General features: G+C 51.6%; 1 protein-coding gene across 2 annotated transcripts; it reads left to right on the top strand.

Annotated features, from left to right (window-relative positions):
* Nucleotides 1-1713: 1713 nt before the first annotated feature.
* LOC144222893 (keratin, type II cytoskeletal 5-like) lies at nt 1714-15748 on the top strand. 2 transcript variants are annotated; one of them, XM_077753598.1, is made up of 10 exons: nt 1714-2193; nt 4012-4220; nt 6723-6783; nt 8105-8200; nt 10180-10344; nt 11109-11234; nt 11917-12137; nt 12708-12749; nt 12817-12843; nt 13954-15748. In XM_077753598.1, exons 1-10 carry the CDS (start codon nt 1714-1716, stop codon nt 14159-14161), a joined length of 1635 nt encoding a protein of 544 aa, XP_077609724.1. In that variant the 3' UTR covers nt 14162-15748. The 2 variants fall into 2 exon arrangements, with proteins under 2 accessions (XP_077609724.1, XP_077609723.1); XM_077753597.1 differs by lacking the exon at nt 12817-12843 and having other exon boundaries at nt 12708-12742; nt 13959-15748.
* Nucleotides 15749-16205: the final 457 nt, after the last annotated feature.

The following is a 16205-nucleotide window of genomic DNA, read 5'->3' as shown; positions in this document are numbered from 1 at the left end:
GCTAGGAGTGAGACACATCCCCTCCTTGGAATGTGTCTATTAAATGCATGTGGAATGTGTTTGGTGTCCAGCCCTCTCTGTTTGGAATGGAGATGCAGTACCCAGTGCACACCAGACCTTCCCCACTTCCCTCAGAACTGAGCATGGTGGACTCGGGAGCTGGGGTGGGATGGAGGGAGCACTGACTGGCTAGACTCCTTCCTGGCCTTTCCACCCACATCCCACCTCTTGCCGGGATGCCTTCTTTGAGAAGCCCAAGCCCCTGGGAAGAAGCTGTGTCCATCCTCCCCACTCTGTATGTTATTCGGGGCAATACCATCCCTCCCAAAACCAGACTGTTTTCTGAGGACACTGACGTAGGGTGGGCGGCCCAGCTCTCCTCCAGCAAAGGGGCTGATTGTTCCCTGACAGCTTCAAACTTGCAGACCTGAGCAGAGAAATAACAGGCCAGGAGAGGAGTTAAAAGTCAGCCCTGGGGGCAGTGCTTTCACCATACAGAGGAGCCATTTAGGCCCATAATTGCAGGCAGCAGTGAGACATCCAGGAAGCTCCCACATTCCTGAGTTTAGTCTCCTGAGCCCCTCCCATAAGGCCTGAGCCCAGCTTCACCCAGAGTGGGGATGGCCCATGTGGGCTTGGAGGAAGTGGGCTCCAGGGACCACACTAAGGCTGGTAGGAGCAAGGAACGGGGAGTCTGAACCACAGTCAACGAGGGTGCTGTGCAGGAAGCTAAGTGGCAGGAGGGGAGAGGCCATGAGCCAAGACAAGAGAAGATGAGTCTAAAACCAGGAGCAAGAATTGGGAAGGGCTAGGAGGGATGGCAGAAAGAAGAGAAATGACACTGAGAGCAATTGTTAAATGTCCCTGGTCCCCAGAGATGAGAGGAAAAGAGGGGACAGGAATTTAGCAAGAGATCCTGCGTCTGCCACCCTCAGATAAGCCACCTCTCTTCCACCAGTGTCAGATGCAAAGATCTGGAGCAGATCTGCTGTCAGACCACCACGCCCTAACATGAGCTTGGCACTCATGAGCCACTTGACCTCAGCCAAGTTTCTCAATGACTTTATGCCTCAATAGCTTCATGAGCAAAACAAAAATAATAACAGCTACCCCTGGTGCTGTGTGATGATTAAATCATAAGAAACATGTAAACAGCCACCTATAGTAGCTGGTCAATAAGCATTGGCAATTATTATTCTTGTCACCCACCCTCACAAGGTTATTATGAGAAATCAAGTGACATAATGCTTGTAATGACCGGCCACATGGCCTGGCACAAATGGAACCCTCAGTAAAGGAGGTTTCTTTTCTGTTCCCAGTGACAGGAAGGGCTTAATCAAGCGCTTGGGTTCAGAGTCTAAGACCTGGGAATCCAAAGAGAGGAGCAGTTGAAAAATAGTGGGAGTGTCTACAGCGTGAGCCTGAGAATCTGGGTGGGTGGGGGGCTCAGGACCTGGTCCCAAGCCAGACCTGGACCAGGCCTGGTCCTGCCCTGGCTAGGGTGTTCCCCATGATGATTAGGGGGCAGGAAGATGGGCTGTGACCAGACATGCCATTGAGATGAACTCAACAGAGTGGTCTTTGATGTTCTTTGGCCAAGCCCAGTTCTTGAAAGGCATAAAAGTCAAGGAGAGCCTGGGATAGCTAGACTTGGAAGGCTCCTCATTCTTTTGATACTTTTGCTCCTCTGTCTCTCTGACACCAGCTCCCGCCATGACCCAACGATCTTCTGTCACCATCAAGTCAGGAGGCACTCGGAACTTCAGTGCTTCCTCGGCCAGCCTCCTCCCAGGCTGCCGGCCCAGCTTCAGCTCTTTCTCTGTGTCCCAGGGTGGAAAGAGCTTCGGGGGCAGCTTTGGGGGTGGCTTTGGGACGAGGAGCCTCCACAGCTTTGGGGGTAGCAAGAGTATCTCCATCAGTGGAAGCTACCGCTCCAACCGGGCCGGCAGTGGGGGTGCTGGCTATGGGCTGGGTATCGGAGGCATGGGCTACAGGGTTGGGGGAGCCTTCGGTGGGTATGGATTTGGAGGCGGGATGATGCCCGGCTCTGGGGGCATCCAGGAGGTCACGGTCAACCAAAGCCTCCTGACCCCCCTCCACCTGGAGATAGATCCCTCTCTCCAACGGGTGAGAAAGGAGGAGAAGGAACAGATCAAGACCCTCAACAATAAGTTCGCCTCCTTCATTGACAAGGTGAGAGGCAAGTGGGGTCCCCACTGGGAAAGTTGCTAGTGCCCAGGGTATGTCTGCTTTCTGTGCTTTTTCTGAGGTCAACTGTGACTTGCCCGGGATCTGTGATCCTGGGGGCTGAGGAGACTGCCGGCCAGATGAAGGAGGGAGTGATTTCCCACCTTGTTGAAGTGGGAGCAGAAAACTGTTCATCTCTATACTCTAGAGCTGTCTGACCTGCTGCAAGGACATTGCTCTTTTGATGGATAATGAATGTATGCTTGGTTTAAGATTAGATAGCAAAAAGTGATCATTTGGAAGGGAAAGGGACAAAGGAAAGAAAAGTTATGAGTTCGGTTCATGGAAGTAGGCTCAGTCACTTTATCATGTGCAGTTAGTAGGGGCAGTTCCTCCTGTGGTGGCGTCCCTGGTGATTTGAGTATGTCTGGGAAGCTGAGTGGCTGGCAAGGGGCCAGCTTTCCCACCTTTCCTCTGGTGAAAGCTAAGCTGTGATGTCAGCCCTGAGTGCACCTTGCTGGATGCCTGGACTCTTAAGGATTTCCCCAAGTCCAGGGAAAGAAACTATTTTGTTTTGCACCACCACCAGTTCACACCCAAGCTGGTTGCTTTTGTCTGGGAAGAACCAGTTCAAGGATCTGGAAAGAAGAGTGCTAGACTCTTCCAGCCCAGTCTCTACTGCTAAAAGAATGTTCCTGAACTTCTTGGGCCTCAGTTGGGTTGGACAGACGGACTCCAAGGTGACTGTGCAGGTCTAACACGCTATGAAATGCTTCATCATACGGTCCCAGATCTAACCAAAGGGATTGTTGAGGCAGTGTTTCTTGAGTTTTATCACCCATGTCACCCCACTTGGCCTAGGGTTTGTACCAACAAGTGTGAGATTTCCAGGAAGTGGCTCGGAGGGGAACATGTGGGCCCTCCTTTGCTTGGTTTATCTGGAGAGGATCTGGGGAAAAGGGGATGTGATAAGGAGGGACTTGAAGTCAGGATTGCCCTCTGGCCTCTGACAACAGAGGAGAAAGGAAGGAAGGGGAAGTAGGGTGTTTGTTAGAGGCTCTCTGTAGGCACGCTGCCATCTCCTCTGTTTGGGAGGCTCTTCTGTTCCTTCATTCTGAGGCTGTGTGTCATTCGAGCTGCACCCAATGGAAGGACTTGATTTAGGGAGAAAGTATTCGCACATTCCCAGGGGTGCCTCCCAGACAGAGGAGCAGATGAGTGCAACTTAAGAAAACCAAATTAGTAGCACAAGACCACAAGGGACCTGAGCGCAGAAGGGGCTTGTCAAGGCCACACAGCTGGCTGGCGATATGTCTGGGATCTGCCTAGGTCCCCTCAATGTGACGTTAGAGTGACCCCTTTCAGCATTTTTGGACCATAAGGGCAGTTGAGTTCAGATTCTAGATCTAGAGAAATCACGTAAGAAAGGAAATGGAATTATTACATTTTCTGCCAAGAACCTCCTGCCCATTTAAAGGGAATCAAAATCCCACCCAGGAACAAGGTGGTGGAGTGTTCTTTCCTTCAGCTACCACACATCAGCATGGCTTGGTGTATGTATGGTTTCTAGCCCCTCTGGTCCTAATCTTACTTCTCCTGTCTCCAAACCAAGCCACCACCTGCCTCCCAGGCCACCAACATTTGGGTGGCTCTCTACATTTCAGGCTCCTTCCAGGATGAGGAGGAGGAACCTGTCACCTGGACTCCAAGTTCTTACAGGGCTTCCCTTCACTTTTTTTTGGGAGGGGCAGTCCTGTATCCCAGAGCCCTCTGGGGAGGCTGCACAGGGCAGCCCTCACAGTTTCTCTTTTCTGGCTGGGGCAGGTGCGGTTCTTGGAGCAGCAGAACAAGGTCCTGGAGACCAAATGGAGCCTCCTGCAGGAGCATAAAATCACCAGGGCCAATATTGAGCCCATGTTTGAAGCCTACATCAGCAACCTGAGGCGGCAGCTGGACTGCCTGGGTGGAGAGCGGGGGCGGCTGGAGACGGAGCTCAAGAACATGCAGGACGTGGTGGAAGACTTCAAGAACAAGTGAGTAGACCCTCTACCAGCTCCTGGGAGTTCCCAGCCCTGAGGCTCCTGGGAGGTCTTTGCTCTCCAGAAGTGTCCTGTCCAGCGGGGAAAATGGACACATACTCAGGGCAGTGAGGTGGAATTAGCAAAAGCACAGAGACCCTATGGTCAAGAATGTTAAGGTTCTGGGGAGGGGTGGGGCTATAGGTGGTAGTAACTGACATGGTCACAGAGAGCAGGATTTGCACAACAACCTAGTAAACTCTGGAGACGAGGAAAGTAAGGCTCTGAGATAGCAACTGCTTTATCCAACGTGATACAATTGACAACTCGTGAGTTGGGAATTAAACCCCTAGAATCTCACCGTCACATTTGTTCCACTCAGTCCCATGGCTGACTTGCACAATGTTTGGGCATCCACCCCAACCCTGGCCAAGGCCAGGAACAAAGCAAAAGGAGACATATCTGCTGCCTCCTCCACGGAACCACACACAAACACACACATACACACACACACACACACACACCACTAAATATGATGGCATGCTCATGCCTATAGTTCAAGCAGCTCCTTATTTTTATTGTTTTAATTTGTTTCTGATGTTCTTGGCCCAAACAAAGTAAGAGATGGAGTTTTGGTTATGGTTTGTATAATGTAATGAGAGTTCAGGTCTCAGTTGAGTTGAAATGGTAGCCTGACCCACATGTGGCTACTTTAATAAATTAATTAAAATTCGGAAAAAACTTGAACTTTTGCTCCTCGGTCACACTAGCCACATTTCAAGTGTTCAGTTGCCCATGTGGCTAACGGGCTCCAGAGTGGATGCAGATATATCACATCTGTATCATCGCAGAAAGTTCTACTGGACATCACTATAGACTCTAGAGTCAGTGGATTTAGAATCTTGGCTCCACTACTTACAAACTGAATGACCTCAGACTCTCTGAACACTGTTTCTTTGTCTGTTGAAGGGGGTGTTAATAGTGCCCACCTCATAGGGGCTAAGAATATTATATCAAAACTTGCATGTGAAATACTTGGTGGGGTGTCCAGTGCCTGGCACATAGTAAGTTGTTGATAAGTGTTAAATATTTTTATTATGTGGATGATTAGATACAGGCAAGAGAAGCAAGTGCAGATGGTTAATTTATAATATGTATGCAAACATGGAGTAACAGTATTTCAGTCCAAGAAGGCTTCCCAGAGGAGGAGATAGAAAGGCGGAGAAGGAAAGAGACACAGAAGAGAACTCTAGGGTGGGGGGGGTGTCTGTTGAAGAGCATGCTCTTGGCTAATGGACAGCCATGCTCCTGTAGCATGCATCTAAGAGTTCCATGCAGGGAGAGTGACTGTGAGTTGGAAAATATAGAAGACAAGAACAGTTTATGGAGTTAGGTCAAGAAAACATGTTCAGACTTAATTAAAAGGCAGCAGGAGGAAGCAATAAGGAAAGCCACAGCTGTTTTCCCAGAGGAGTTGGGAGAAGGCACAGTATTGAACATTCAATGGCAGGAAAGCGCTTTCCTCAGATCCTACTGAACAGCAGAGGCAACATCAAAACGGGCAGATTCTGGTTATATACATCATGCAGGACAGTACTTGGTGGTTGTAAAAAATTAAGGACAAGCCATTCATAGATGAGAAAAAGCCTCTGAGAGGTTAAATGACCTGCCCCAGTTTACTCAGCTGGCAGGTGGAGGAGATAAAGCCCCAACCCAAGGTGCCCAAGGTGTTAATAGAGTGGGGTTCACTGATGCTCAGGAGGGTTGGGGAGGAAATGGATCACCTAGAGCAGAAGGGGAGTTTCCTCCCCAGAGGCCAGTGTCCCCTGGGACGGGGAGTGGGGCTGCTGTCTAGGGCAAACAGAAGAATGAGAAACCTGGGCAGGTACGGGTGGGAGGGCTTCTATCAGCCTGGAGACTGCTTCCTCTCCGTGGTTCCATGCAGCTAAGAACAGAGCAGCAAGGCAACATGAGGGCGACCCGGGCTGCAGGAGCCAGCCAAGGCCTGGGACTGTCTGCCTTGGGCCAGACCATCCTCTCTGTTCCTCCCTTCTGTTTGGCTTGGGGCAAGACCAGGGGGTGAAAAAGGAAGCACGTTGGCCCCTCTGTGGAACCTCAGCACTGTAAAGAGCAAAGCCGTGAGAAAGGTGACCTCAGAAGGAATGAGGGGTGCTCTGCTTTATTGCTGCTTTGGATTTGAGTTTTGTTTGGGCAGAGATTGTTGTGTGATTGATTTGGGACGCAGAGGGGTGGGGGGGACATGTGGAACGGGGGAGCCATGCTCCAGTAGCACATTTTATGTGTCTGTTCTGGAGACCCACACTCTCTACCCACCTACAGCCCCCACTGTTTGATCTCACGCTCAGGAACCTGCTCCTAACCGATCCACTTTTTAAAAATTTATTTAAATTGGCATACAATATTACATGAGTTTCAAGTATTCAACATGTTAATTGCATATTTTTATGTATTACAAAATGGTCACTTTGACAACCCACTTCTTGATCCTTCCCATAGGTACGAAGAAGAAATCAACAGGCGCACAGTGGCAGAGAATGAGTTTGTGGTTCTCAAGAAGGTAAGGGGACAGGGCTACTCCCTCCTGATGCCAAGGCCCAGGTAGCCCCTTCTGGCAGTGACAGTTGCCACTGAAGCCAGTGGCCTTACAAGTTTTAATTTGTGCAACTAATTTTTGAAGCAGGTTTTATTTTATTTTTTTATGTTTATTTTTTTTTTAAAGAGAGGGGGAGAATGTGTGTGGTGTGCACATGTGCTTATGTGGGTAGGGGAGGAGTAGAGAGAAAGGGAGAGAAAATCTCAAACAGTCTCCATGCTGTCAGTGCAGAGCCAAACATGGGGATCAATCCCAGAAACTGTGAGATCATGATCAGAGTCAAAATTAAGAGCCAGACCCTTAACCGACTAAGCCACACAAGGGCCCCAAAGCAGGTCTTACTTTAGAAGTGAGAAAACTCAGCAGCACCTGAGTGGTTCAGTTGGTTAAGCATCTGACTTTGGCTTGGGTCATAATCACCACTGTTCAAAATCACCACTGTTTGTGAGTTTGAGCCCCGTGTCGGGCTCTGTGCTGACATCTCGGAGCCTGGAGCCTGCTTTGGATTCTGCGTGCATGTCTCTCTCTGCCCCTCCCCTTCATTCGCACTCTGTCTCTCTCAAAAATTAAATAAACATAAAAAAAATTTTTTTTAAAAGAAGTGAGAAACCTCAGACTCAGGCAGTTTAAGTAAGTTGCCTAAGTTTACCCAGATCGTCAGAAGTGAGTCAGGATCTGTGACTCCAAAGTCCCAGCTGTAAATCATGACACAGCTTCCTCCCCATGTGGAGTCCCTGTGGGGAGAAACAAGCAAAATGGGCCCTGTGCTGAGCTAAGTTAGGCTTAGTCCAGGACATCAAGTCAGGCTCAGGAGGACAGGGGCAGGACAAGGATCAGCTCCCTGGAGTTATGGACCTTCCTGCTCAGCGGGGGCAGGAAGAGGGCGGGGAAAGCAGCCAAAGCAGGGAGAATGGAGCAGCAATGTGTAAAGTGCGGGAAGGAGCTGAGAGTGTGAGGAAGGTGGGAGTCCACAGAGGGCCTGGGGAGAAGCTGGAAGAGCCCAGAGGCAGCAGTGGCCCAAGGACCCAGGATGAGGTTGACCTGACCACATGAAGGTGACATAAGAGATCTGTTCGTGTGGCACCAGCTGATGAACAGGTGGGCATTCTCCAAGAGCCCTGGTCCCCACAGAGTCTGGGCCCTCCTGCAAGTTCCACCCCATAGCCTAGAACAAAGAAGTGCCCTCATCCCTGCGAGCTGAAGTTCTCCAACCTAACTCCCAGTCAGAGAGGCTGGCCGACCCACGAAGGATGGGATTCAGAGTGACAGCATGTTCTGTTCCCAGGACGTGGATGCTGCCTACATGAACAAGGTGGAGCTGGAGGCCAAAGTGGATGCCTTAATGGATGAAATTAACTTCCTGAGAGCTTTCTATGATGCGGTAAGCAGTGCCAGGTGCCCCCCCAACAAGTGTTGGAGTCTGGGGTCCTGGGCTGGGCGCAGAGCCTGCCGACTCCTTCCTTCATCTCCTCTCTGCTCTCCACCCCATCCCTGGGTTGGAATTTATGGAACAGATGTTGCCTTCCCTACTAAAGAACAAAATGAGGTTCCCTAGGGCAGCTTGGGGGTCAGGTGAGATAAGAATTCAACCTTGACCATTTGGACCAAACATGCTGTTGGTCAGACAGCACTCCCTGTCATTGAATTATGTGTGATTTCCATAGACGTATCTGAGCAACCTGGCTCACCCAGCCCAGCTCAAATGTATCAGCTACTCTTCCTAGAGAAGGCTGCAAGATGATGCAATTTCACAAACCAGGTGGCAATTAGTGAGCCCTCGGGTGCTTCTAGAAGCACACAGCACAACTGCCTTGTTCTCCCGAAGACACATATTGTCATGCACTGCTGTATGCCAGATACTGTTCTAGAGGCTATAGGGGCAGTGCTGAGCAGACACAACAAAGCACCTATATTCTTGGAGCTTCTATTACAGTAGGGGAGACAGGCAGCACAGAAAGGATCAAAAACTATACCATTTAAAGCATAGTAGGGGCAATGAAAAGAAACAACAAGGAACCAGAGCAGGTAGGAGGTGGGTGATAGTTGAAGAGAAACCGAAGAACTGAGGATCCAGGAATGCCATGGTGGCTGGAGGAGAGTGAGTGAGGTAGAGTGGTAGAGAAGGGGTCAGCAATGTCAAGGCAGGGGAGCAGGGTGCATTGTGTGCCTCCAAGTATGCCTGGTAAGGACAGGTGATAAGCCTGTGCATTGCATGTTTGGTGTCCAACAGAAGTTAGTCATGTTCTGGGAGCAAGAGCATGAGACCCATGTCTTTGGACAGGTTCAATGACCACCCCGCTGTCCACGTAGGGCAAAGACACATCATTTTTCTCTGTTAACTCACTTCAGTGCTGACAGCAGCAAGCATGTGGGCTGAGAAAACCCCACCCCCACCACCATCCCTGAGCTAGGTCAACTACCAGGAAAACTACTTGGGAAAAACAGATTGTGAAACAACAATGAAATAATAATTTCTTGAAGCAGGAAGTAGATGAACCAATGATTAATAAATAAAGGAAAAGAATATCTTCACTTAGATTTGTGCTTCGGACCAATGATTTGCAGGTTTCAAAGTATGTCAGAATCTTCTAGATATCTTGTTAAAACACCGGTTCTGACTCAGTAAGTCAAGGGTAGGACCCAAAACGTTGGACTTTGAACAAGTTCCTAGATGCTGCTGCTGCTGCTGCTGGTCTGAGGATCCCATTTTGGGAACCACCACCTTAAATGATTCCGGAAAGTGATCATTAACAAATTGATTGTGGTTTACCTTTTCAAAAACCATCTTATGTGGACATGACTTGATTTAATCCTCAGAGAAAGCATATGAAGCAATCTAGGACGAGCCCCTCAGAGACTCAGAGAAGCCATCTAACCTGCTCGGCAGACCCAACACTCGAATGTTTCGTCCCGGTGCCCTTTCTGCTGTCTCAAGCTGATCTCCACTTTCCCATCCCTGAGGAGCAGGGAGGAGCCAAGTTGGGAAATAGGATTGAGATGCATTAGAGTTTCTGGCTCCTTCTGACTCAGTGAAAGGCTGTGTTTTCTCAGAACATGAGACATCCTGGCACTGACAGGTCACAGCAAGGTGCGCTCCCTTGATAGTGGGAGTGACTTCTGGAGAGTGCTGGCTAGAGTTACAGTGCGGCTGCTCCTTACGTGCAGATGAGGTGACCAAAAAGCTCTGGTATAAACTCAGTGACCTCCCTAATATCCCTCCCAGCCCTTCGGGCCTGAACAAGGTGCTGCACCCCAACAGTGCAAGTGAGGTCCTTGGTGCCAGGGTCTGTTCCCCTGGCCATCGTCTCCCAACAAACACACACACCCTGCTTCAGCTCTTCCTTTTGGGCCCCACTACAGGAGCTGGCTCAGCTTCAGGCCCAGGTCTCAGAAACCTCTGTGGTCCTGTCCATGGACAACAACCGCAAGCTGGATCTGGACAGCATCATCTCTGAGGTCAAGGCCCAATATGAAGACATCGCCAACCGCAGCCGGGCTGAGGCCGAGTCCTGGTACCAGATCAAGGTAAGGCGTCAAGGTCAAGTCCATGAAACAATCTTATAGAACTGAGATTTCAAAGTCGAATTAGGTAAGAGCCTTTTCCTCTCAGGCATTTCAGTCTGATGGGGTCAAAGGGATATGCATTCAGCCTGGGACTTACCCTCTATTTGGAGCACCCCTTGGGTAGCACTGTCAGGATCTAGGAGAACAGCCAGATAAAGGCAGGAGGTGGTGAGTCCTCTGCCAGGGAGGAGGATGGACATACTTCCAATGCCCTGTGGAGGACAGCAGGGGACAGCTGGATGGTACCACCCATTAGTGCCAGCAGGAGCGAGAGAGGGAAGGTGGGAACAAGAGCAAGACTCAGCTTCCTGGACCCAGAGAAGAGAGGTTCAGCTGTCAGCAGCTGAGGGACGGAGAGCAAAGGCTGGACACGGGCCACCCGATAAGACCTTCCAGGTTAGAGTTGGGTGGGGGGTCACAAATATGAAAAGAGCTTAAAAATCAGAGAGTGACAGGCATGCCTGCATGCTGCTGAGCTTCTGAGGATAAGACCCCTGATATGAAGGGCAAACAGTGAAAGACCAGGCACAGGCAGGAAGGGGCAGCTGTGGGGTGGAGTCTGCGGACATGGAGAGTGAGGGGCAGAGCCAAGAGCAGAGTGCAGATGGGCTGGGCAAAGGGAGGTGCCACCAAGCAGCACACTGGAAGCCTGTTGGGCCCTGGGAAGCCACGGCCATCTCTCCTCTGGCCTGATGGCCCCTGCCTCTTGATTCTCCTGCCCCCAGTATGAGGAGCTGCAGCGGTCTGCTGGCCGCCATGGCGACGACCTCCGCACCACTAAGATGGAGATCTCTGAGCTGAACCGCGTGATGCAGAGGCTGCGCTCTGAGATCGATAACGTGAAGAAGCAGGTAGGGCTGAGCTCTCAGCAAACAGCTCATCCATGCACCTGCCCGCTGGCAGACCTGGGCCTGGTCCCAACTCAGCGCATGCATGGAGAAGCCTCCCCAGATGTGTCACTGTCCAGGAATGGAACTGTGCGGTCTCCTGGCACTCCAGGGATGTCAGGACCCTCTTTCTCCTGTAGAAAAGGGTTTTTCCTCTGGGAGCATATAGGGCAAAACTATCCAGAGACATGTGGCATTGGAAAGGACCCCCCCCCAAGATCATTTTATCCATTATAGTTAAGTCTCCAAGGAGGACAGAGATTTTACTCTTATTTTTATTTTTATTTTTGTTTTAATTGTTAATGTTTATTTACTTTTGAAAGAGAGAGAGACAGAGCATGAGTGGAGGAGGGGCAGAGAGCTAGGGAGAATCAGGATCCAAAACAGGCTCCAGGCTCTGAGCTGTCAGCACAGAGCCCGATGCGGGGCTCGAATTCACAAACCACGAGATCATGACCTGAGCCGAAGTCAGACGCTCAACAGACTGAGCCACCCAGGTGCCCCAATTATTTTTACAGGTGATGATGCTCCAACCTCCTTTGCATGAAATCCATTTCAGGAAATCCTCCCATGTTTTTAACCTAAAACGCACATCTTACTGCATTGTCTGTGGGCAACCTCACAAACCCCTGTGTGCTCCTGGCAGTGTACCACACTCCAGAACGCAATCGCTGATGCTGAGCAGCGCGGGGAACTGGCCCTCAAGGACGCCAAGCACAAGCTGGCTGAGCTGGAGGACGCCCTTCAAAAGGCCAAGCAGGAGATGGCCCGGCAGCTGCGTGAGTACCAGGAGCTCATGAACGTCAAGCTGGCCCTGGACATCGAGATTGCCACCTACCGCAAGCTGCTGGAGGGCGAGGAGTGCAGGTGAGAGCCCCTCCACCACCACGGCTCAAACAGGTGCCACTAGGGCACCAAATGCCAGACACCAAGAGCCCCACAGTGTCAGGCCCCAGACAGAAATTCCAAGGGCAGAAATGAGGTTAAAATGCAGCTGCTCCCCAGAGGTGCCCTACGGCCTCAGCCTCTCCCATAGTTCCTATTGGACGCATGGCCGAGGATCAGGGTGACAGGCGTCAGGAAGAGGTGGTCCATGACTACCTGGGAGGCCATAAGCAGGGCTGTTCCTGCCCAGACCCATGACAAATGATGCCACACTGCAGATGAACCTCAGGGGCTCTGTGTTTGCCCAGAGATACCTACAATCCGACTGCCCCTCTCTAGTGAACACATGTCCTTCCCCATTTCTCTATGTACCTTTACTTGATCTGTCTTCTAGATTCCCCTCACAGAGTCATATTAGCTAGATGAACAAAAGGCTTGCTAAGCACAGGGCCTGGGCACCCAGTAAGCACTCTGTGCTGATAGCTATTAATACAAAGAGCCCTTCAACTTCTCAGCAAATTAAATGTCTCTTTCTCTTCCCACCTGCAACAGACTCACTGGGGAAGGTGTCGGACCTGTGAACATCTGTGAGTAAATGTCTTGGGGTAATAGAAAAGCAGGAGTCAAAACAGAAGCAGTAGCATCGCTCCCAGGGATTTGGTGATAGATGCGGGCAGGGAATGTCATTAAGACCCTCCTAAGGGCTCTGTGAAGACCCTTCTCTTCTTTGGTCTTTCCTTGCTGAGGGGGTCAAGAGAGACTTGTGGTGATACCTCACCCCCATGGCCAGTCCCAGTGGGGTCACATGTCTGCAGGAAGGCCTCCACCCTGGCCTCAGAGGACCTGAGCTATAGGACAGGACAGACAACTCATAGAGTGATGGGTTAGCTAGTTCTGGCAGGAATTCAAACTCACTCAACTAACAAAACTACTCAACTGGTTAAATGGAAAGAAGCATACCTAGAATTGAAGCAAATTAATTGAACAAGTAGAGCAGTGACTGACTCCAGTGACTGCCTCGGCTCACAGAGGGGAGAGCAGGAAGAATCATCTCACAGAATAGCCGAGCAGGATGAGGGGACTTTCAGGCAGCACTGAGTCCTGGGCATGAGTAGTAGAGTCTCCTTGGCCTCCATGTGGCTTGGACCGCACGAGGGAGGCCAGAAACCCAGGATGGCGAAAGCTTAAACCCAGCTGATAAAAAGGATGGGTATGCTTCACCCAAAGAAATGGACATGCAGAGGGGGGGTCAAAGAGGCATCTTCAAATGTTTGACGGGCGGTGAGGAGCCGCATCCCTAGGTAGTGGGCTCCCCATCACCGAATGTATTTGAGCAGTTACTATGACCCATTGCCTTTGGTGATGTGGCATAGGTGATTCCAACTGGGAGAGGTTCATCTAGATGAACATGCCTTTGGGCCTGTTCCAGTAGGGAGCCCGGATCCTGCCCGGGATGGGCTATTCATGCTCCATGCGATAGGGGAGGCCTGTGGAGAGCAAGAAGGAGCACAGCAGATGTGACCCTGGGCAGGCTGCTTGATGTCTTTGAGCCTCCATTTTTCCTCTGTGAAGCGGAGGCAGTGCTCGTAATGGTGAGATCAAAGTGCTCACAGCTGTGAAGGTGCTTTGAAAATTGCGCTGTCCTGCAATTGGAATGCTCACTGTGGGGCAGCGTGTGACTGGATGGCGAGTCCCTGCCCATCCCCACCCCCAGGAGGGAGCCCACCTGGGCTGAGAGCCAGGGAGGGGGGCCTTGGGGACCCAGAGGAGACCACCAGCATGCCCTGTGCCTTCTCTCCACAGCCGTGGTCTCCTCCACCGGGGGCACAGGCTACAGTGCGGGCGGCGGCGGCCTCTGTGTGGCCGGAGGCGGCTACGGCAGCGGCCTAGGCTATGGCGGAGGCAGCAGCTTCAGCTCCACCAGTGGCCGCAGCATGAGCGGCAGCAGCTCCAGTGTGCGCATCATCTCCAAGACGTCGTCCACCAAGAAGAGTTACCGGAGCTAAAGAGCCCTGCGCACCTCGGCTGCCCCGTCAAGGCCCCCGATGCCCAGCCCTAAGGCCTGCCGCTTTGCTGATACCCCATGCACACTATCAACACCCAGAGGCGAGGGGAGTGGCCTGTGAGTTCTAAGGTCACCTTGTCCATCCCTCTGTCCCCAGACTGGTCCCCACAGAGGTATCCCCCCCTTGCCCCTCATCCTAGATCCCTCCAGGGTCCCCAGGCATCCAATCCAACTAATGCTGACTCAATCGCTCTGTGCCAAGACCTGGGCTGGGACTTTGCTTGTCAGTGGCTTCCAGAGCAAGGGTGAAATAGGGTCTTCCTCTCCCCAGCGGAGCCGGATCTACTGCACCCACACTCCTTTACGGGGTAGGGGTGAGTTTAGGATTGAACTTGGTGCCCCCAAAGAAGTTGAGAGTAATCTAGGCCAGAGTCCACACGTGTGTGCTCTCTCACCGCACACAGAACCCTCTCCTCCAGGCCCCCTCACACCAGGGAATGTTGCCAACCTGGCCGGCATATTGTGTCCTCACCTCCTTCTTGTCCCCTCCCAGCCCCCAGCCACTTCCCCTGAGAACTCCTACCATCAGAATATTGGAATAAGAAATCAACACCACACAAAATATTACCAACTCAATCATTCGTGCTAGGATAGAATAGTTTTATCAAGAACCCCAAAGCTCTCCATGGCCCGGGACTATGTTCCCTGATCGTTCAGAGCCAAATGCCTTCCAAATTGGCCTCAATGAAGCCAATATTAGACTTACCGCCCCACACAGAACTGCCCTGCTGCTGAGTGGGAGGGAGGCAGGCTCACACCAGGCCATGGGAAGGCAGCTAGGCAGAAGTTACCCCAGGTAAGGGAGCCCAATTAGCCTGTGTTAGAACTGCCCTTGGAGAATTCCCCTGCGGAATAATCCTCCGGGCTCAGGAGTCTTTCTCCTTCCTCTGTGGTAGCCATGTCTCTTTTCTGGAAAGTTCTCTGTCCTTCTTCTTTTTCTCTTTCCAACTTCTCACCCACCCTCTTTCCTTGTTCTACTCCTCCTCCCCCAGCCTGTGTGACTCCCCTCCCCACCCCTCCTCCCTGCTCCTTTCTTTCTTTTCTCCCTCTCCCATTCATCCCTTTGGCAACAGATCTCTCGCCCCCTCTCTCCTGACCTTTCTTTTTCTATCTCCCTGTCTCTGAAACATCTCCAATGTGGAATTACCTGTCCCCAGTTCTGGCTACAACCACAACTTTTAAGGCAGTCCACCAAACCCCTGCCCCACAGGAAAGGCCTAAGAGGGCAGAGACGAGAGAGGGGCTGCCCTCCCCCTGTGTCTTTCCTCTCTCTCAGAGGATGCTTGCTGGGCCTGTGAAGGAAGCGGAGGTAGGGGAGTGGTGGAAGAGGGGAGCCATGTAGACACAGAGATCTTTCCCTACTTGAGGAGCGGTGAGCCATCCAAACACCCGCCATGGTATTCAAGACCAAAATGCATTCCAAAGGCAGGCAGGGACTGGTTGCCAGCTACGGACGTGAAGACAGGAGAGAAAAAGTCAGAAGAAAAGTTGCCCCACTCTGATCGTCTCAAACCCTTCTGAAATGCCTGCTCCCCATGCCTGCTATTTCCTGAAATCGCTTCAATAAAGTGTCACCGAGCTCTCTAGGTCTTGGTGGAGTCTGTGTCCTGTCTCACATTCAGTGGGCAGCCTTGGACCTGGTGTTATCCTGGAGCAGATGCCTTCCACCCACAACTAATCCCGGAAAGCATCCTACTCTCTGCTCCCAAGCTCTGGTCCTGGGCTCCCGGGAACCCAACACATCATGGCACCATGCTCCATGGGGGTGGAGGGGCGATGCCCTCCAGTCTGGCTTCTTGGTGTCTCCAGCACCTCTAACACTATCCCCTGGGCCCACCTCTGTGACTCTCAACCACAGGGTGGAATGGGAATCCCCTTCTTCATCATGCAACAAGACCCACCCCACCCCACCTCTGCCTCCCGCCATTGCCCACGGACCCTTGTTACATCCCTGACCTCCCCAAGCCCCAGTTTCCCTCCCCAGC

This window comes from Crocuta crocuta, unplaced genomic scaffold, assembly GCF_008692635.1.
Source record: "Crocuta crocuta isolate KB4526 unplaced genomic scaffold, BGI_CrCroc_1.0 scaffold30, whole genome shotgun sequence".
NCBI classification, from domain to species: Eukaryota; Metazoa; Chordata; class Mammalia; order Carnivora; family Hyaenidae; genus Crocuta; species Crocuta crocuta.
Note: the sequence above shows the minus strand (reverse complement) of the source record. Positions and strands in the feature narration are given on the sequence as shown.

Coding starts and splice junctions, on each gene's coding strand:
- LOC144222893 (XM_077753598.1), top strand. CDS start 1,714: ATGACCCAACGATCTTCTGTCACCATCAAGTCAGGAGGCACTCGGAAC. Junction 2,194..4,011: donor TCGCCTCCTTCATTGACAAG/GTGAGAGGCAAG, acceptor TGGCTGGGGCAG/GTGCGGTTCTTGGAGCAGCA. Junction 6,784..8,104: donor AGTTTGTGGTTCTCAAGAAG/GTAAGGGGACAG, acceptor TTCTGTTCCCAG/GACGTGGATGCTGCCTACAT.